The sequence below is a fragment of the Pleurodeles waltl genome, chromosome 2_2 (assembly GCF_031143425.1).
Source record: "Pleurodeles waltl isolate 20211129_DDA chromosome 2_2, aPleWal1.hap1.20221129, whole genome shotgun sequence".
NCBI lineage: Eukaryota > Metazoa > Chordata > Amphibia > Caudata > Salamandridae > Pleurodeles > Pleurodeles waltl.
The window spans coordinates 718,500,804-718,523,170 of record NC_090439.1 but is presented as its reverse complement, the minus strand read 5'-3'; the positions used below and the strand labels follow the sequence as shown (position 1 = coordinate 718,523,170).

Here is a 22,367-nt window from a genome sequence, read left to right as displayed (position 1 = left end):
ACATCAATTCAGTGCAGATCACCCAATATGGCCAAGCTACAGCAAAGTACATCATGGTTCTGGGCTAGTCACTGCTGATTGCTTAGGCATGGCAATTTATATCAGCATGGTTTTTCGGTGCCACTTGTTGGTGAGATCCATACATTTTTTGGGGTATGTTCCAAGCGCCATTTATGGAAATTCCATTTGACGGCACACATCCTTTCGGAGATAAGGCAGACTAAGCACTGGAATACTTCAAATAAAGCATAGCCCGGAACATCCCCTAGGCCTTTATGTGCCATTGTGACACTATCCTGAGCAATCTAGCCCCTTTCATAAAGGTTTTGACTGAAAGGCAACACCCAGACCGGCCTTCCTAGAAACGGACCCCCACCCCAGTCATTTCAAGGCTGGGGTAGTGAATCCATCTGACAACGTCTAGGCCATCAGAGACGGCGTACTGCCCAGTCCCCCCTTCCTCCCTTGCTGCCCCCTCTTCCTCCCTTGCTGCCCCCTCTTCAGCTTCTAAACCTCTTTAGTTTGCTCTTGGAGGCACATGACCAGGCTGTTGAAGGGAGAATAAGTTGTCACCTCCAGGGGTGTCAGGGTATTACATCTGACAAATGGGTTCTCCAAATAGTGCAACAGGATTACAGACTGATTCCCTTGTGACTTGCTGCACATTCCACCCACACCAGAGCAGCTCTCTGAACACAATGTGTTAATCCTGCACACAGACATCCAGGCTTTTTTGGCCAAAGGAGTCATAGAGAGGGTCCTGGCATCAGAAATGGGGACTGGATATTATTTCTGTTGTTTTTCTGTTGCTTAAGAAGGAAGATCTCTGCCCCCCAACTTCTTCATGAAGAAGGACAAATTCAAGATGCTCCCTCTGGTCCAGGGTCTCTCTGCCCTTGATCCAGGAGACTGAATGATAGCTTTCGACCTGCAGGGTGATTATTTTTTATATTCCACTCCTCCAGTCCCATAGGTCTTCCCTTCTGTTCAAGGTGGGCCAGGAGCATTATTAGTTTCACTGTGTTCCTTCACCCTCACCAATGCCCCTAAGGTGTTTACAAAGGTGATGGTGCTGGTTGCAGCACATCTTCGGAGGTCAGGTGTACCAGTCTTACGGCAGTCTCTCCAGAGCAGTGGGGCTATAACACGATAGATAGTCAAATGCATTAAGATCTACTACTTACTGGCTTATAAGGAGCCTCCAGAAGGGTCCAGGGCTCATTCCACTAGAGCCACAGCAGCTGCCAATACATTGACACATGGAGTGCCTGTCCTAGATTTCTGTTGGGCAGCTACATGGGCATCGGTGCACACGTACATGAAGCACTATTGCTTCCACAGGCAGGTCAGTCAGGATGAGTATTTGGCCTGTTTGGTCTTGCAGGACTTTTTGGTCTGAGTCCTTCCATAGATTGACTACCTTCGGAGTTACTGCTTTGGTGTCTGCTCTGAAGGTAGAGAATCTATCAGAACAGCAAGTTTCTGATGGATACTGTACCTAAAAGCAGATTCCTCACCACTCTCCCACCTCCCCATTCTGTGGAATGGTCTCTTTTCCATTTAAGAAATAGTTCAATCTAGGAATCCGAATTCTGTCACGTCTGATCAGTTATTACGCTTTGCGTCAGAGGGCATTGACAAAGTCAAGAAAGAAACTGACTGCACACAGGGCTGGTTTTTATATAAGGCTCCGCGGTCAAGTGAAGGGTGGGATTTAGCTGTCATTGAGTCACACACCACCACCTGCTGGCATGTATGAATGTTTTGAAAGGTTTCCTGATCCAGTGTGGTGCCTGAAGGTATTCACAAGATGAGGAATCTGTGGTTAGAAAGAGAATCCACCAGAAAGAGCATTACCAAAAGTAAGCAACTTGTTCAATTCCCTACATGCTCTGACATGTCGCCGACTTAAAACATGATAAAAAGTGTGTGGGATACTATCTAAACCAGATAAAGATTGGTTTGAAAATTTACCGCAGAATACAAATGACCGTCCGAGTCATGAAATATTGAGTGCAACAGCAAAGGGAATTTTACCCCTATCTCGCACCGGTTGGGATCGAAGTAAAACTTGTTAGAGTGCGATAGGCAGTATCATTATGTTTACGATGCAAGCCAGGTTCAAAGAGTGCCCTTTGCAATGTCGAAGGGCCTGTCACGCAAGTCCCGCCAAGCTATGACGGTAGGGATACGGGCCGGAAATAAAGTGCATAGCCAATAACATCAGGCTTAAGGCCCACTGCTACTGGACGAATTAATAAGGTGCCCTGTTCCGTGACTTGAGTGTTTCGAATTATGGATGGCTTGCACAGATTTTCCGTAAGTGGGTTTCCAGCACCAGGAGGGCACCCGTCCACAAATGTAAAGAGCTTTGGTGCTGGCAAGAGCTTACCCTGCCGGGTCTCCACTGGTGATGGCTGGAATTTCACAACCAGGCTACTGGCCGGGGATTAAAGTGCACAGCGCAGCCACGTCTGGCTTAAGGTGTCCAGCAGCCAAATTCATGGTATGAGGGCAATTGACAGCAAACAGACACTAAAGGAGCTATTCCTAGGCTAGAGTCACTTGGCGGAATACAGACTGCCCCATTAGCTATCTGAGAGACTCGGGTTCAGTAACTTGAGAGCTTCCCTGAGAAAGCTCACACACCTAACTGAGCGCTGCACATCAACACTACTCAAGCGTGCAATGGTTACATTGATATATGTTCATCAAAGATTCCTGCTTAAAATTGCACAGTCGAACGTTATAATCAGAGGAGACTTCTAGGCACCTACATTTGTATGCTTTTAATGGTATTAGTCACCATCTGAGCCTCATAAGTTCTCTTCTGAAGACAAGTTTCATGTGGCTGGATAGGTATGACGCTTTCCCAGAGCCTGGTAAAGAAACACACATTTTTTAAACATTGAGGGAGTTGTGGACCATTTTATTCTGTCTCCTTCAGTGACATGAAAAGCACAGCCACTCTTGTTACTTCTGCTTCCCATGGTTCTGTAGAACATAAGAAAAGTGGAGAAAAAGCCAACATTTGCACAGCAAAGGCTCACTGGGTGCTTGCTGTGGAATGTCTGTTCCTTGTTTCTCCTTTGTCATTACAGAAAGTAGTGGAGAATCAAACAACTGAGAAGCTCATCCTCATACACTAACACTGTCATGCTCATCCCCATTACTTGCTGCTGCAGCAGGAAGCCACAAGAAATGTTGCCTGATTTTGCTTGAAGTTATTCTCTATAGTAAAGGAACAACTGGTAGTATATCCTTGACTGGTGTAGGAGCATATAGCAGCACTCCTTATTCCTAAGGTGCTTCAAAGAGCAAAATGAGTATAAATGTGATTGTCTAACCAATAACCAGGGGGGATGTGGGTCATGGGAGAAATCTTTCCTCTCAGCTCCCCTTAGCTGTGGTGATATAGCCCCAGAGAAGTGAATGAAGACAACACCCTGATCATTTCCAAAATAACCTTACTAAATATTTGTGGGAACTTGATTGCAGCCTCTAAGAGTTCATGCATTTTCCAGTTCTCTGAAGCCTGTGGATATCGTGGCTTTCCTGGTCTGGTGACAAACACTTCAGCATCCTTCACCACGGCAGAACTTACTTTCAAACAGTAATTGCATGTTCCTTTACTGAAGCCAGTGGCTACCTTCTTGGTTTTCCATTGTTAGTCACCGTCTTGTGTTAGACATGAACATTAGTCAGACCCCTTCAGAACCGTGCAGGAAATGATCACTAGACTGTTTGCCAGGTAAAAGTCATCCACAGACATCTTGTAAATGAGGGAAAATGATCCTGATCCTTTACTATACTTTGATACTGATAGGGGTGAAAAATAATGGGGGTCTTACAGCGGTGCACAGATCTGTTATCCCATTTCAGCGAGGCTTACCAGGATAGAGCAACAGTGGGCAGTGCCATTATACCAGTGCAGCAAAATGTTAGAGGAGCATTTTCATGTTTGTATGGATACCCACTTCTTGATAGTATCACTTATCAAGTCGCAACAGATGGATTCTTGGCCACTTAATTCATGTGGGATAAACAACACCTTTTTTACATTTAACAATATTACGACTTTTTTATGTATTCATGGTGTAAATGGAAACAACCTTAAACACTGATCTGGTAAGCATTTGTTTATAATGACTTGCATTTAATAACACGAAGCATTTAATCAGTGTTTAAATTAATAGACTGCTCCTTATGAGAATGTTGTTTGGTGTAATTTGTTTTCTGAATTTTTCACTTTCCTCTTTGCAGAATATTCACAGGCTCCATTCGACTGGATGGGAATGCTATTGGTAGGTATTCATCTTTGTGCTATTCTGCACCTCTTCCTTAAAGGATTGCTTGGAAAACTGACAAATTTATCTTACTCTTTTAGTTGACTTCGTCCGTTGGCTCTGTGCTGTATCAATGGATGAACTGCTTTCTCCTACGCATCCCCGCATGTTCAGCTTGCAGAAAATTGTGGAGATATCGTATTACAACATGGGCCGTATCAGACTGCAGTGGTCGAGAATATGGGAAGTAATTGGGGACCACTTTAATAAGGTAAGGTTTCATTTTAAACGCAGGTGTTTGAAACTAAATATGCTGTTGTTTAAATACTTAAGAAACTGCTTTGTGTCAAATCTACCCTTAATTCATCTTTTGAGGGTATCTTTCACCAGGGAGGCAAAACATTGAAGACTCAGAAGTTTACAAAAACAGGGCAGACCAGTGTTTAGGTCATGATCCCTTCCTAATCCTACCTCCTCAATCATTTGTCTTGCTGCCAGGGCTGTACTGGGAATCAGAATCAGCCTTTATATTTTTTCGAGCCAGCGTCCATACTGTGCAGAGTGAGCAAGTGTAGAGAACAAGCCTGACCACTGCAAGAAGAGTTTATGGGATTTCTCCCCACAAAGACATTTAAAAAGTAGGGAAAAGGCAACTTTTACAATACATTTTTTTTTAAAGTAAACGGGCCAAAAAATCATAACCTTTACAGCTTAGTAAATGATGATCCATAGGCGAAGGGGCATAACAGGGCACAGAAGATTTCAAAATGCTTACGACAGACACTACTGATTGGGAATGAGCTTTTCCTATCGCCCCGGTTGGCATTCTAGTAACACATAAAATCAACGGGATCCACTTACAGCATATGGGATTTTGGGTATTGGATTGTATGCATTCCTCATAAAAACAAGAGGCGTTCTACATGCTAATTAACAAAATTACAACTGTTACCAACTGACCCCATCAGACTACTAGTTCGTTATCCCAAGACTACAGAGGACTGGTATATGTATATATATATATTTTTTTTAAATCTTTTATTTTATTGTTTATTGTTATTAACATGACAAATCAATACAATTCTTGTGTCTGACAAAACAGAATATTGCAACAGTTATACTTTTTGTGAGCCCTTATATCTTGTCAGCAAGGGTACTCTCGCTGGCCACCGACGAGTGGGGTTGGCGCGTCGGTTACCCGGAGGTGTGTATCATAGCTTGTATCTATTAATGTCTATAGAGGCTGCGATGCCAGCGGTTTGCATAGTGGACGGATAGTCATTCATGTCCATATACAGATCACTGATCACCCTGCCGCTTCATTGAGTGACAGTAAAAGTAGCCATTTGTTTGTGTATAAGTGCAGATTCTAAGATAGTAATAAGTAAAACAGTACAATAGAGTTATGAGTCTGCTATAAATGCTTCAATGCCTCCACCTATTAGGAATTCCCAGAATAGCGTACAGAAATATCTGCCCATGCAACGACCAACTTGTGTCCAAATATATCACATCATTGCTGAGTAAACTTATCTTTTGGGTATTAAAGTGCAGCGATTGAGGAGTATACCAGCAACATTGGCAGGATATCACCTGTGGGTCATGATCACTAGGTGACTGAGTAATTCAGTTGTCTCAACTAGGCCAGAGTCTATCTCCGGGGCACGCAAGGTTGTCAGCATTGCGTCCCAACTGGCCGAGAGGGGGTACCTATGCAGACCAAGTACATGCTCCCGCCCCAGGGCCACCCCCTCAGCCTTCGCCCGTCAAAAAGGAGTGCCTCCATGCCAACACAGTCGGCGCTTCAGCATCCTTCCATCTCCGGGTGATCAGCCGCTTGGCTGTTATAAACCCTAGGTCCAAGAATCGTGTGGTAGCCCTGTGGTGCGGGCCTCTAGAAAATAGGCCCAACATGCAGCTTTCCAATGTAGGTGACAGTGTGCGCGATGTGCATGCTGATAGACAAGCAATAATAGCTCCCCAGTAACTGTGCAAAAGGGGACAAGACCACAACATGTGTAGGATATCTGCGTTCAGATAATTGCAACGGGGGCAGGCTGCATCACATCAAAGGAAATATCTGTTAATGCGGGCTGGTGTACGATATGCCCTGTGAATAATGTAAAATTGTATAAGTCGAAATCTGGAGTTGCGGGGGATTGTTACAGAGGACTGGTATATTAGGGTAGTGGTTCCCAACCTATGGTCCGCAAAGCCACCTCAGGGGGTCCGCGACTGCTTAGAAAATTAAACAATATGGTCCCCAGCTTTCAGTAATGACTCAGTGGGGGGGTCCCCGGATTCCAGTAATGATTCAGTGGTGGTCCCTGGATTCCAGTAATGAAAAAGTGCGGGTCCGCAGAAGTCAAAAGGTTGGGAACCACTGTATTAGGGCTTCAGACATCATTTACTGCATGATTCCAGAATTATTCTGTGTATTTTCTTAATGCTGCTTAAAATTGCTTCAGGGTGAAAGGGGTCATTTTAGTTCAGAATCTGGACACCCTCTGTTATCTAAAATGACATTTACTGAAGGTACAGAGCTGAACATTGTCTTTAGCAGAGTATTGCACTCCTCTTTCTGTAGTCAGACAGGAAACAAAATCCATGTTGCACCATTTTTGCTGCTGGCAAAATAAGAAATGGAAAGAGCATGTTATTGATTTACCCTGTTGTTGTTTGCTTAGGTAAAAGAGGTCATACAAAATTAGTTTTGTCCAACTTTACTAATGTGTCAGACTGGTCAGGTTTTGTAACGTTATCAGTAAGATCTATTCCACATTGGTTAAGAAGCCAACAATTGCCATTTCTGATGCATAAATTTAACTGCAGATTTGTCACCTTAGAACATCCCCCAAACACCAGACGGGCCCGGAGAATTTTGTAGCAGTGCTAACACACTGATGAGTGGAGTTGTGTGGATCTGCATTCGCTCCAAACCAGCCCACAGAGCATGCCGTCTCTGGGATATATTCAACCTGATGCTCCGGTGTAACTCAATTTATTTCAAGAACCAGATGCTCTCATCACCAACCAGGCTATTGATGTACTTAATATCTGGTGCTCACTTTCTGGCCTGATGATGACCTCATATTGAACTGAGGTCGAAACGCTGTTGACAACAGATATCTATAGACTCTACTCCCTATCATACAAAGAATTATTGAGGAAGGAGTCTTATGTCTTTTTACCCTTTCTTGATGCCCTGGTTTTTCACTTATCACCTGTAGCTGCACTTGTCATCATGTGTGTGTGAGCACTTGAGTTCTAAAAGATATAAAATATATTAAAATATTTTCTACTTTATTGCAAGAATAAATTGCCAAATAATGATTGATATATTGGTCTCATAAATAAGCCAATTATTATTGCAAGTTAGAGTTATATATTTTCAGGGAACAATTACAAATAACATTTGTAGGAAAGTGCCACTTTTGGCATGGTTATCCCCCCCACGTTTTGCCTAGTGTTGATGGCAACTTTGATTAAAAGTGTGCTAGGACCCTGTTAACCAGGCCCCAGCACCAGTGTTCTTTTTCTAAAACTATACTTTGATTTCCACAATTGGCACAGCCCTGGAACACAGCTAAGTACTTAGTAAAAGGTACCCCTGGTACCAAGGGCCCTGTGGCCAGGGAAGGTCTCTAAGGGCTGCAGCATGTATTATGCCACCCTAGGGGACCCCTCACTCAGCACATGCACACTGTCTTGCAGCTCGTGTGTGCTAGTGGGGAGAAAAAGACAAAGTCGACACGGCACCCCTCTCAGGGTGCCATGCCCACAAACTACTGCCTGTGGTATAGGTAAGTCACCCCTCTAGCAGGCCTTACAGCCCTAAGGCAGGGTGCACTGTACCACAGGTGCGGGCATAGCTGCATGAGCAATATGTCCCTACAGTGGCAAAGTCCATTCTTAGACATCGCAAGTGCAGTGTATCCATATTGAGTATATGGTCTGGGAGTATGTCATTACGAATTCCGCAGCACCATAATGGCTTCACTAAATACTGGGATGTTTGGTATCAAACTTCTCAGCACAATAAACCCACACTGATGCCAGTGTGGGATGTATTGAAAAATGCACACAGAAGGCATCTTAGAGTTGCCCCCTGTATGTTAGCCCAGCCGCTAGTGTAGGACTGACCCGTCTGTGCCAGCCTGCCACTTTCAGACAAGTTTCTGACCAAATGGGGTGAGTGCCTTTGTGCACTTTCTAGTCAGAAACAAAGTCTGTCCTGGGTGGAGGTGCTTCACACCTCTCCCTGCAGGAACTGTAACATCTGGCGGTGAGCCTCAAAGGCTCAAGCCTCGGGTTACAATGCCCCAGGACACTCCAGCTAGTGGAGATGCCGGACCCTGGACAAAGCCCCACTTTTGGCGACAAGTCCGGCGGGAAAATTAGGGAAAACAGGGACGATTGACCTCCCTGGCCAGGATCACCCCTAAGGTGTCCAGGGCTCAAGTGACCCCCTCCCTGCAGAATCCTCAATCTTGGTTTGAAGGACGGGGATCAATAGGGATAGGAAAGTGCCCTCCTCCCTGAAGGGAGTGGGCACAAGGAGGGTGTAGCCACCCTCAGGGACAGTAGCCATTGGCTAATGCCATCTGACCCCTAACACGCCCCTAAACCTAGGATTTAAGGGCCTTCCTGAACCCAGCTCACCAGATTCCTGGCAACCTACAAGAAGGAGGACTGCTAAGCTGAAACCCCCACCAGAGAAGAAGGAAGACGACAACTACTTTGGCTCTAGCCCTACCGGCCTGTCTCCTGCTTCAAAGAACCTGCAAAAAGACCAGTGACGTGTCCAGTGGGCCCAACAACCTCTGCCATCTCCAGAGGACTGCCCTGCACCCAAAAGGGCCAAGAACTCCTCAGGACAGAGGCTCTGCCTGAAGAAGCCTACATCTAAGGACGCCCACCTCACTCCAGATGCGTGAGTCCTGACCTCTGTGCACGTGACGCCCACAGCCCATGTCCAGGTGGTCCACCCAGCAAGAGAGGTTCCCCAGGCAATTGTGAGCAAGTGCCCACCCTGGGTTGAGCTCTCCACAACGCCACCTGCAGAAGGAGTCCTGATGACTTCCCCCCCACCCCCCTGATCATGAGCTCCGGGCGAAGATATCTGACGCCTAGAGAACACACTGCACCTGCAGCCCCCAGGTCTTGGAGAAACCGACCCCGGTGCCTCATCGTTCAGCAGGCTGCCCTCCTCCCTGTCTGACCAGTGGTGTGCCTGAGACAATGTCGTCACCCCCCCCCCCCCCCCAATCCCCCCCCCCTTCCCCCCCTGGACCTTGCCTCCAGCCTCTGAATGACCCCCGGGGTCTCCTTATAGACCAGCATTGGAAACCCAACATCCTCTTTGAACCGTGCCGCTGAGGGTTTGTGTTTGGCGCCTACTTGTGGCCCCTCCAGTGCTCTTCTAATCCCCCCTGGTCTGCCCTCCGAGTCGCAGGTACTTACCTGTTGGCTGCCTAGATTCCGAGTACTCCCCTGTCTTCATAGGTGCCCACGTTAAATTTGCTCAACTTTGACCTCAGCACCTGGCCGGCCCGTGGTGAGTGTTTGGGGTTACCTTGAACCCCAACCGATGGACTTCCTAAAACCCAGAGACTGAGACTGTAAGTGTTGTACTTTCCTGTAAACAGATCTAGCTTTTCTTTCCCCCAGGAACTGTATGAAAATTGCAGTGTCCATTTTTAAAATAGCTTTTTGCCAATAATTCCAAAACTATATTACTTACCTATTTCAAACAAAGTACTGTTGATACCTATGTGAAATACGAAACTTTTATGGTACTTAACTGCAACTTGAATCTTGTGGTTCTAACAATAAACTAAGAAAATATATTTTGCAATATAAAAGTTAAGTCATTGAGTATGTGTTTCTTCTGTTGATTGTGTTTGTCCAACAAATGCTTAACACTACCCTCTGATAAGCCTTACTGCTCAACCACGCTACCACAAATAGAGCATTAGTATTATTTATTTTAGCCTCTGTCAATCATCTGGGGAACCCCTGAACTCTGTGCACACTATATCTCACTTTGATATTGTAATTGTATTGTAATCGTATGTTCGATGGCATCTGTCGCTGTAGATACGCATGTTCTGCAATAGCTCGCCATCTGGTGTTGGGCCGGAGTGTTACAAGTTGTTTTTCTTCGAAGAAGTCTTTCGAGTCACGGGACCGAGTGACTCCTCCTTTTGTCTCCATTGCGCATGGGCGTCGACTCCATCTTCGATTGTTTTTTTTCCGCCATCGGGTTCGGACGTGTTCCTGTCGCTCCGAGTTTCGGAACGGAAAATTAGCTAATTTCGGAAGATTTTCGTCGGTATTGTTGCGTTCGGGATCGGCGTACTTAGATTCCACACCGCATCGAAGATCGAAGAGCTCCGGTGCCCTTCGGGGTAGTTTTTCGATCCTCCGTCGGGGCCTGGTCGGCCCGACCGCGTGCTGAAGAACGCCGATGGAACGGACCCCGTTCCGTTTCTGCCCCAAATGCCACAATAAATACCCCTACACAGACCAACACTTGGTCTGCAACCTGTGCCTGTCACCTGAGCACAGCGAAGACACCTGCGAGGCCTGTCGTGCGTTCCGGTCCCGAAAAACACTCCGAGACCGTCGAGCCAGAAGACTTCAAATGGCGTCCGCACCGACAGCCCAACGGGAGTTCGAGGAACAGGAAGAAGAAGGTACCTTCTCGATCCAAGACTCAGACTCCGAAGGATTCGACGATACACAAACCGTGAGTAAGACGTCGAAAACCACACAAAGAAACATTTACAAGGCCCAGGGGACGCCACTGCCACCAGGCCATGGCTCGACCCATAAATTCGGTGACCGACCGTCGGCACCGAAAAAGGCCCAAACAGTGCCGAGATCGTCCGACTCCGGTCGAGACACCGGCACGCAGCCTTCTCGGGACCGAGAAAGTGCTGGAGACAAGCCTCGACACCGAGATGCCGGTGTGGACACGGCTCGACGCCGAGACAGCGGCACCGAAACAGATCGACGCCGAGAGGTTTCGGCCCCGAAAAGGAAAAAAGTCACCTCGGAGCCGAAAAAACACGCAGACAAAGTTTCGATGCCGAAACAAACTGCAAGCGACCCAGCTTCAGGCTCTTATACGGAAGAGCACTCGCTAACCTCCCAAATGCAAAAGCATAGGTTTGAGGAAGAGCTACAAGCAACTGATGTGGACCATACGCAAAAGCGTATCTTCATTCAGCAGGGGACAGGAAAAATAAGCACCCTTCCCCCCATTAGGAGAAAGAGAAGGTTGGAGTTCCAGACGGAACAAGCACCACAACCAAAAGTGGTGAAAAGAGTTACACCACCACCCTCTCCTCCGCCCGTGATTAACGTTTCACCAGCACCAACTCCATCACACTCCCCAGCTCACACCACCATGAGCCAGGGTGACCAAGATCAGGACGCATGGGACCTATACGACGCCCCAGTGTCAGATAACAGCCCGGAGGCATACCCTACAAAGCCATCTCCACCAGAAGACAGCACCGCGTACTCTCAGGTGGTGGCTAGAGCAGCACAATTTCACAACGTAAGCCTCCACTCAGAACAGCTCGAGGATGATTTCTTGTTCAACACACTCTCCTCCACCCACAGCTCCTACCAAAGCCTGCCTATGCTCCCTGGTATGCTCCGGCACGCAAAAGACATATTTAAGGAGCCGGTCAAAAGTAGGGCAATCACACCAAGGGTGGAAAAAAAGTATAAGCCGCCTCCTACGGACCCGGTTTTCATCACTACACAGCTGCCACCAGACTCTGTTGTTGTAGGAGCAGCTAGGAAAAGGGCCAACTCTCACACATCTGGAGATGCACCACCCCCAGATAAAGAAAGCCGCAAGTTCGATGCAGCTGGTAAAAGAGTCGCAGCACAAGCTGCAAACCAGTGGCGCATCGCGAACTCCCAGGCACTACTTGCGCGCTATGACAGAGCCCACTGGGACGAGATGCAACATCTCATTGAACATCTGCCCAAGGACTTCCAAAATAGGGCAAAACAAGTGGTTGAGGAGGGACAGACCATCTCCAACAACCAGATACGTTCCTCCATGGACGCTGCAGATACAGCTGCACGGACAATTAATACATCTGTAACTATCAGAAGGCATGCATGGCTCCGAACGTCTGGATTTAAACCAGAGATTCAACAAGCAGTTCTCAATATGCCTTTTAATGAAAAAGAACTGTTCGGTCCAGAAGTGGACACAGCGATTGAGAAACTCAAAAAAGATACGGACACTGCCAAAGCCATGGGCGCACTCTACTCCCCGCAGAGCAGAGGGAATTACAGCACATTCCGTAAAACGCCCTTTCGAGGGGGGTTTCGGGGTCAAAGCACACAAGCCAGCACCTCACAAGCAACACCGTCCACTTACCAGGGACAGTATAGAGGAGGTTTTCGGGGACAATATAGAGGAGGGCAATTCCCTAGAAATAGAGGGAGATTTCAAAGCCCCAAAACCCCTACTACTAAACAATGACTCACATGTCACTCACCCCCTCCACACAACACCAGTGGGGGGAAGAATAGGTCATTATTACAAAGCATGGGAGGAAATCACTACAGACACTTGGGTTCTAGCAATTATCCAACATGGTTATTGCATAGAATTTATACAATTCCCTCCAAACATACCACCAAAAGCACAAAATTTAACAACACACCATTCCAATCTCCTGGAGATAGAAGTGCAGGCACTATTGCAAAAGAATGCAATCGAATTAGTGCCAAACACACAAATAAACACAGGAGTTTACTCACTGTACTTTCTGATACCAAAGAAGGACAAAACGCTGAGACCAATCCTAGACCTCAGAGTAGTGAACACTTTCATCAAATCAGACCACTTCCACATGGTCACACTACAAGAAGTATTGCCATTGCTAAAACTGCACGACTACATGGCAACTTTAGACCTCAAGGATGCTTATTTCCATATACCAATACACCCATCGCACAGGAAATACCTAAGGTTTGTATTCAAAGGAATACATTACCAATTCAAGCTACTGCCTTTCGGATTAACAACCGCACCAAGAGTCTTTACCAAATGTCTAGCAGTAGTCGCAGCACACATAAGAAGGCAGCAAATACATGTGTTCCCATATCTAGACGACTGGCTAATCAAGGCCCATTCGTTAATAGAGTGCTCAAATCACACAAATCATATCATACATCCCTCTTCAAACTAGGGTTCACCGTCAATTTCACAAAATCCAAAATTTTGCCACGCAAGGTACAACAATACCTGGGAGCCATAATAGACACATCAAAAGGAGTAGCCACTCCAAGTCCACAAAGAATTCAAAATTTCAACACCATCATACAACGCATGTATCCAACACAAAAGATACAGGCAAAGATGGTATTACAACTCCTAGGCATGATGTCATCATGCATAGCCATTGTCCCAAACGCAAGACTGCACATGAGGCCCTTACAACAATGCCTAGCATCACAGTGGTCTCAAGCACAGGGTCACCTTCTAGATCTGGTGTTAATAGACCGCCAAACTTACCTCTCGCTTCTGTGGTGGAACAACATAAATTTTAACAAGGGGCGGCCTTTCCAAGACCCAGTGCCACAATACGTAATAACAACAGATGCTTCCATGACAGGGTGGGGAGCACACCTCGATCAACACAGCATACAAGGACAATGGAACGTACATCAAACAAAACTGCATATCAATCACCTAGAACTTCTAGCAGTTTTTCAAGCACTAAAAGCTTTCCAACCAATAATAGTTCACAAATACATTCTCGTCAAAACAGACAACATGACAACAATGTATTATCTAAACAAGCAGGGAGGGACGCACTCCACCCAGTTAAGCCTGCTAGCACAAAAAATTTGGCATTGGGCAATTCACAACCAGATTCGCCTAATTGCACAGTTTATACCAGGGATACAAAATCAACTCGCAGACAATCTCTCTCGAGATCACCAACAGGTCCACGAATGGGAAATTCACCCCCAAATTCTGAACACTTATTTCAAACTCTGGGGAACACCTCAGATAGACTTGTTTGCGACAAGGGAGAACGCAAAATGCCAAAACTTCGCATCCAGATACCCACACAAACAATCCCAAGGCAATGCCCTATGGATGAACTGGTCAGGGATATTTGCTTACGCTTTTCCTCCTCTCCCTCTCCTTCCTTACCTGGTAAACAAACTCAGTCAAAGCAAACTCAAACTCATATTGATAGCACCAACTTGGGCAAGGCAACCCTGGTACACAACGCTGCTAGACCTATCAGTGGTACCCTGCATCAAATTGCCCAACAGGCCAGATCTGTTGACACAGCACAACCAAAAGATCAGACACCCAGATCCAGCATCGCTGAATCTAGCAATCTGGCTCCTGAAATCCTAGAATTCGGGCACTTACAACTTACCCAAGAATGTATGGAAGTCATAAAACAAGCAAGAAGGCCATCCACCAGGCACTGCTATGCAAGTAAATGGAAGAGGTTTGTTTGCTACTGCCATATTAATCAAATACAACCATTACACACAACTCCAGAACATGTAGTGGGTTACTTGCTTCACTTACAAAAATCTAACCTAGCTTTCTCTTCCATTAAGATTCACCTTGCAGCAATATCTGCATACCTGCAGACTACCTATTCAACTTCCCTATATAAGATACCAGTCATTAAAGCATTCATGGAGGGCCTTAGGAGAATTATACCATCAAGAACACTACCTGTTCCTTCATGGAACCTAAATGTTGTCCTAACTAGACTTATGGGTCCACCTTTTGAACCCATGCACTCCTGCGACATACAGTTCCTAACCTGGAAGGTGGCATTTCTCATCGCCATTACTTCCCTAAGAAGAGTAAGCGAGATTCAGGCGTTTACTATACAGGAACCTTTTATACAACTACACAAAAATAAAGTCGTCCTAAGGACCAATCCTAAATTTTTGCCAAAGGTTATTTCACCGTTCCATCTAAATCAAACAGTGGAACTTCCAGTGTTCTTTCCACAGCCAGATACCGTAGCTGAAAGGGCACTACATACATTAGATGTCAAAAGAGCATTGATGTATTACATTGACAGAACAAAGAACATCAGAAAGACTAAACAACTCTTTATTGCATTTCAAAAACCTCATGCAGGAAACCCAATTTCAAAACAAGGTATAGCCAGATGGATAGTTAAATGCATCCAAATCTGCTACCTTAAAGCTAAACGACAGCTGCCCATTACACCAAGGGCACACTCAACCAGAAAGAAAGGTGCTACCATGGCCTTTCTAAGAAACATCCCAATGCAAGAAATATGTAAGGCAGCCACATGGTCTACGCCTCACACATTCACCAAGCACTACTGTGTAGACGTGTTATCCGCACAACAAGCCACAGTAGGTCAAGCCGTATTAAGGACATTATTTCAGACCACTTCCACTCCTACAGGCTGATCCACCGCTTTTGGGGAAATAACTGCTTACTAGTCTATGCAGAACATGCGTATCTACAGCGACAGATGCCATCGAACTGAAAATGTCACTTACCCAGTGTACATCTGTTCGTGGCATCAGTCGCAGTAGATTCGCATGTGCCCACCCGCCTCCCCGGGAGCCTGTAGCAGTTTGGAAGTTACCTTCAATTATTTATATATGTATCATCTCAACCTTAAATAGGTGCATACTTAGTCACTCCATTGCATGGGCACTATTACTACAATTCAACTCCTACCTCACCCTCTGCGGGGAAAAACAATCGAAGATGGAGTCGACGCCCATGCGCAATGGAGACAAAAGGAGGAGTCACTCGGTCCCGTGACTCGAAAGACTTCTTCGAAGAAAAACAACTTGTAACACTCCGGCCCAACACCAGATGGCGAGCTATTGCAGAACATGCGAATCTACTGCGACTGATGCCACGAACAGATGTACACTGGGTAAGTGACATTTTCAATACACATACATACACATATATATATATATATTTATACACGCACACACATATGAATACAACACACATATGCACATATAATACATAATTAGAATCATGGGTAAAAAATACTTAGTCATCCATCCATCATTCTGGTAAAAGGCAGGAATTCCTTTACCTACTTCGAGGGTGGACGGGGTGTGGCTCAGCGGGCGGAGCTTACAGGTGCTTTATAAAGGGAGAGCCTTCTACTCTGTGTCTCCAGCAGAGGAAGATAGAACCCGCGCTTCTCAGTCATATACAGATTACGCTCCAGTACATCCTCAGTTCACCTCCAGGAAGGATTCTGGATCTTTTCTGCTATGGGATCTCTGAGCGCACAGCCTTGCTTTATCTTTGCCAAGTCCAAGAGTTAGGGTGGCTTGTCCTTTCCAGAAGGTGAGCTTCAACTGCGGCATCTGCTGCGTTTATATTGTACACTAGGGGTACGTGATGGGCCATGGGGTAAAACGTCTCCAGCAACCTTGTGTGCCTTTGGCAATGTTATTGTTACTAGTGCGTCTTTGTGGAGATGTCCTCGTGCTTCTGAGCATCAATAACGCACCACGTGAATCGGCGGTAAACGCAGTGGGGTCGTTTTGGAAAGATGACCATCATCCTGGTAAGAGGCGGGAATTCCTTTACCTACTTAGAGGGTGGACGGGGCGTGGCTCAGCGGGCGGAGCTTACAGGTGCTTTATGAAGGGAGAACCTTCTACTCTGTGTCTCCCGGAGAGGAAGATAGAACCCGCGCGTCATAGTCAGATACAGATTACGCTCCAGTACATCATCAGTTCACCTCCAGAAGCTAAGCTTCAACTGCGGCACCTGCTACAATTATAATTGTAAGTACTTCCTTTGAGGATTAGTTTCTGTAAAATGAGCATCGTGGCCTACTCAACCGGAGTATTTTCTACGAGTATGTCAGTAAGCGTTACCTAGCATGTTTCATACGCCCGTTTATATTGTACACTAAGGGTACGTGATGGGCCACAGGGTAAACGTCTCCAGAAACCTTGTTTTCCTTTGGCAATGCGATTGTTACTAGTGCGTCTTTGTGGAGATGTCCTCGTGCTTCTGAGCATCAACAACGCACCACCGGAATCGGCGTTAAAAACGCATTGGGTCGTTTTGGAAAGCTGTCCATCATCCTGGTAAAAGGCGGGAATTCCTTTACCTACTTCGAGGGTGGACGGGCGTGGCTCAGCGGGCGGAGCTTACAGGTGCTTTATGAAGGGAGAAACCTTCTACTCTGTGTCTCCAGGAGAGGAAGATAGAAACCGCGCGTCACAGTCAGATACAGATTACGCTCCAGTACATCATCAGTTCAACCTCCAGGAAGGATTCTAGATCTTTTTCTGCTATGGGATCTCTGAGCGCACAGCCTTGCTTTATCTTTGCCAAGCCCAAGAGTTATGGTGGCTTGTCCTTTCCAGAAGCTGAGCTTCAACTGCGGCACCTGCTACGTTTATATTTGGAAGTGCTTCCTTTGAGGTTTAGTTTCTGTAAAATGAGCATCGTGGCCTACCCAACCGGGGTATTTTCTACGAGTATGTCAGTAAGCGTTACCTAGCATGTTTTATACGCCCCGTTTATATTGTACACTAAGGGTACGTGATGGGCCACGGGGTAAACGTCTCCAGCAACCTTGTGTGCCTTTGGCAATGTGATTGTTACTAGTACGTCTTTGTGGAGATGTCCTCGTGCTTCTGAGCACGAACAACGCACCACCGGAATCGGCGGAAAACGCGGTGGGGTCGTTTTGGAAAGCTGTCCATCATCCTGGTAAGAGGCGGGAATTCCTTTACCTACTTCGAGGGTGGACGGGGCGTGGCTCAGCGGGCGGAGCTTACAGGTGCTTTATAAAGGGCGAACCTTCTACTCTGTGTCTCCAGCAGAGGAAGACAGAACCCGCGCGTCACAGTCAGATACAGCCTACGCTCCAGTACATCATCAGTTCACCTCAAGGAAGGATTGTAGATCTTTTCCTGCTATGGGATCTCTGAGCGCACAGCCTTGCTTTATCTTTGCCAAGCCCAAGAGTTACGGTGGCTTGTCCTTTCCAGAAGCTGAGCTTCGACTGCGGCACCTGCTACGTTTATATTTGGAAGTGCTTCCTTTGAGGTTTAGTTTCTGTTAAAAGAGCATCGTGGCCTACCCAAACCGGGGTATTTTCTATGAGTATGCCAGTAAGCGTTACCTAGCATGTTTTATACGCCCCGTTTATATTGTACACTAAGGGTACGTGATGGGCCACGGGGTAAACGTCTCCCTCAACCTTGTGTGCCTTTGGCAATGTGATTGTTACTAGTGCGTCTTTGTGGAGATGTCCTCGTGCTTCTGAGCATCACCAATGCACCACCGGAATCGGCGGTAAACGTAGTTGGGTCATTTTGGAAGGCTGTCCATCATCCTGGTAAGAGGCGGGAATTCCTTTACCTACTTCGAGGGTGGACGGGCGTGGCTCAGCGGGCGGAGCTTACAGGTGCTTTATGAAGGGAGAACCTCCTACTCTGTGTCTCCAGGAGAGGAAGATAGAACCCGCGCGTCAAAGTCAGATACAGATTACGCTCTATACTTATATAGTATATACAGAGCCAGCTTCCTACAATGTGTAAAAATATTTTATGGTCTCTAGACTCTAGGTAGAGACTAGTGTTTGTGTTTTCTTGATCAAGAGCACTGTGAACTGTTGTCCTTTACGTATACTGTATTACCCCAGGTTCTCGATAATTATAGCGGTCACCCTTATTCAACATCATTATAGCCTACCCATGTGGTGCTCTTCCTGGCTAAACCTTAAAACCTGCAGTGCCGCAGCATATCTTAAATCTGTCTTTTTCTTGAGCTACACTTTGTGGTTCTCAGCACTGATAAGGAAATACAGTGGATCAATAACAAAATGGAAACTTTGAAAGCTGTAGGCTTGTAAAAGAAATAGAAGTATAAGACGTGCCCCAGGCCTCATGATAACGGTTCTTCATGCAGACAGTTTACATTTCACCATTCACAACAACAGATGTTGTACTAGCTTAAAAAATGTTCTAGAGGTAAATGTGGCCAGCAAATACCAGAGGCTATTGGGAAACCTCAAATAGGAGATAAGGACTTACTTGTGCCTCCCCCTTTTTTGTATTTCCCACCAGTGGCGAGAAGCATCAAGAAATACCTTCAGGATTGGTAAAGCATTCAAAAATTAAATGGATGCTGAATGAGCAACATGGCTATTCTCAGAGGTTCTCAAAGTCTCTTCCAAAGGTTCTTCCAAAGAACTTCTCTTTCCAACCACAGAAGCTTCAAGAAAGAGACAAGCACTCTTCTTCAGAAGCAAACTGTGGAGCCTAAAAAGGAAAGGGAATAAATTCCTGTTATTTTCTTAATTGGAAAAAATAGAATCAGAGCAAGAATTCATACTCACCGTCCACTTAAATGTAGCCAACAAATGGATGAAGTCTTCACTTTACCAAAATAAGCCCTCATTTCAAAGAAGAGGATTGGATGTGCACAAAAGACCTTCAGGAAGCATGCTGCCATATTTCAATAATAGAGAAGCATCCTGCAGTTTGTTGTTGGAAATCAGCCATATTAATACAAGGTCCTTCTATTCAACTGCAATCCACCCCATGGATGCTCTCAAACTGTATGGCAGTAGTAGCTTCTTACCTGAGAAGACAAACTATATTTGTCTCCTGTTGGAAATGTGCCCTTTCTGCTGGGTCACCCCAGATTATTTTCCTTTTTGCCTTGTGTAACCGGACGTCTCCGGACGCCGGTTTTCAGGATGTTGTGCCGAACGCCATTAAGGGGGCCCTACACACTTGGGAGGGACGCCAGCCTGTGACGTCAGACGCCTTCGGCGTCTGGACGACAACCGATAGAAAAGACGGACCGAAAGAAGAGGAGGAAAAGGAGACGGAAGTAGACGCTCGACGTACGCGGCCGGAGGAGAAGGAGACCGGGACGCCGAGGACAGAGAGGAAGGAACCCGTCGAAGGAGCGGAGGCTCCGAGAGAGAGGGGAGAGCCACGGGGCACTCCCGCCCTTGTCGGAGAGAAGCCGGGAGGCTGCCAAAGTGCCGGCCACGTCCCCGGAGGGGCGTGGCCACCTCAGGTACGTTCGTACCACAGCTGGGGGTTTGCGAGAGGGTGGTTATTAGGAATAGGGGGGGATAAGGGAAAGGAAGGGAGGTCCTGCAGGGAAGGGGAGACCATATGACAACAAACCCTAAAGTAAACCTAACCTCACAAGGAAACCAACCGCCAGAGGATTTCTACAAAGAAGGGAAGGTCTGAGAACACCTATAGGGGGAACCACAAACTAAAGGACAGTTAAACCCTCACTTCCCTTCACTTATACCTATTCCCCCACCGCCCTACTAACCCTATATACTTACTATATATATATCCCACTTACCTGTTTTGTTATCCTTCTTTCTATTTCTTTGGAGAGCCTGGCCCACTGACGTAGAGGAAGATCGGAGACCTTCCCAAAGCTGGACCTGGTTACTTATGGACTATCACCAAAACCCTGAAAGAGAAGAAAAAGGGAACTTTTGTTAATTATTTCTGGACTGCAAGTGCGTTATCCTTGTGAACAAGAAACAGGGGATAAAAAGCCATCCTTAAAACCAAAACACGAATAAATTAGCTAAACCCCCACCTTCTGCGCCTGTTATATTATTCCAATATCCCTTTTATTTGCTTCAGGGATAAAGAACCCATTACAGTGGTGTCAGAAGTGGGATATTGGAACAACTACAGGTAACCAAAGACGATGGAGGGCACACCCACCCTATCAGAGATGATGCAGCAGCTAGCCGCAGGGCAGAGGCATCTGCAAGTAGTGTGGGAAGAGCAACAGAAGGAGGCTAAAGTGGAAAGGGAGGCCCTACAAAGCGCTCTTAAAAGTCAGGCCACTATCATGGCCAACAATCAGTTGGTCCATGAGACTGCAATCAAAAACCTCACGGACACTATTGCCGCCACCCGGGTGCATCCGAACGTACCCAGTTCGGTCCTGCAGCGATATCAGGAAGGCGAAGACCCGGATGCCTTTTTCACGAATTTCGAGCGGGTTGCTACTTCCGCCACCTGGCCCCAGGATAGGTGGGGCCAATACATCGCCCCGTTATTGACAGGAACTCTCCAAGCGGCTTATCAAGCGGTAAACCCAGGCGGAACGACACCCTATCAGGATATTAAGAAGAGTATCCTGGAGCGGGTGGGGTTTGATACAGAACATTATAGGGTCCGGTTTAGGAAAGCCAAATGGGGACCCTCCGAGAATCCCCGGGCCCTATATTTTCGAATTAAGGACTTAGGTCTCAAATGGCTAGGTCCCATTGGGACCAATAGGGAGGATATCATTGAGGTTGTTCTCTTAGAACAATATCTAGATGCCCTACCTACCAATACCCGTAATTGGATCAAGCAACACCCAAGTCCAGATACTAACACCACTATTGAATTAGCCTGTGCCTTTCACCGCTCCCTCGAGTTCAAAATCCCTCCCGTACGGCCAACACTTAACCACATCCGACAGAACCTCGGACCCTCCCCATTCCTAGGGCGAAAACCAACCGAGGATCCGGGAAAATTGCGAGGACCAGAAAGACCCTGTATGCAACAACCACAGTGTTTTAGCTGTGGAGAGTGGGGACATATCGCCCGGGTTTGCCCGCTGAAGACAGAAAAGTCAGAACCGATGGAAATAGGAATCACTAGGGGGAGAGTCTTCTATACAGGGGGAAAGGAAACCCGATACAAGAAGAGACTTGTTATCAATGGAAGAACCACAGTGGCGCTCATCGACTCAGGTTGCAGTAAATCTGTAATTCGTGCTGATTTATTGGAAAAACCCCTTTTTGCTTCAGGACTTACGGTATCCATATGTTGTATTCATGGAGATACGAGAGAATACCCCCTAATCTGGACAACCTTGTCCTGGGATGGAAAAGAAATCCCCATAAGGATGGGGGTGGTGGAACGACTAGTCGAAGAAGCTATCATAGGAACCGACTTCTCTGACTTTTCGGAACTTCTTGACAGTACAAAAGACTCTGAAGACATGAGCACATGGTGGAAAAGAGCTCCTTTTTCTAG

The 22,367-nt window shown here is 46.4% G+C and overlaps 1 protein-coding gene across 1 annotated transcript in view; it reads left to right on the top strand.

The window, feature by feature from the left end:
• Positions 1-22,367, top strand: part of ARFGEF1 (ARF guanine nucleotide exchange factor 1) — a 961,498-nt gene that overhangs the window by 661,313 nt on the left and 277,818 nt on the right. Inside the window, exons 24-25 of the mRNA XM_069220293.1 lie at positions 4,264-4,304; positions 4,388-4,557. Coding sequence (XP_069076394.1) covers positions 4,264-4,304; positions 4,388-4,557 — 211 coding nt within the window. The remainder of the gene's footprint in view (positions 1-4,263; positions 4,305-4,387; positions 4,558-22,367) is intronic.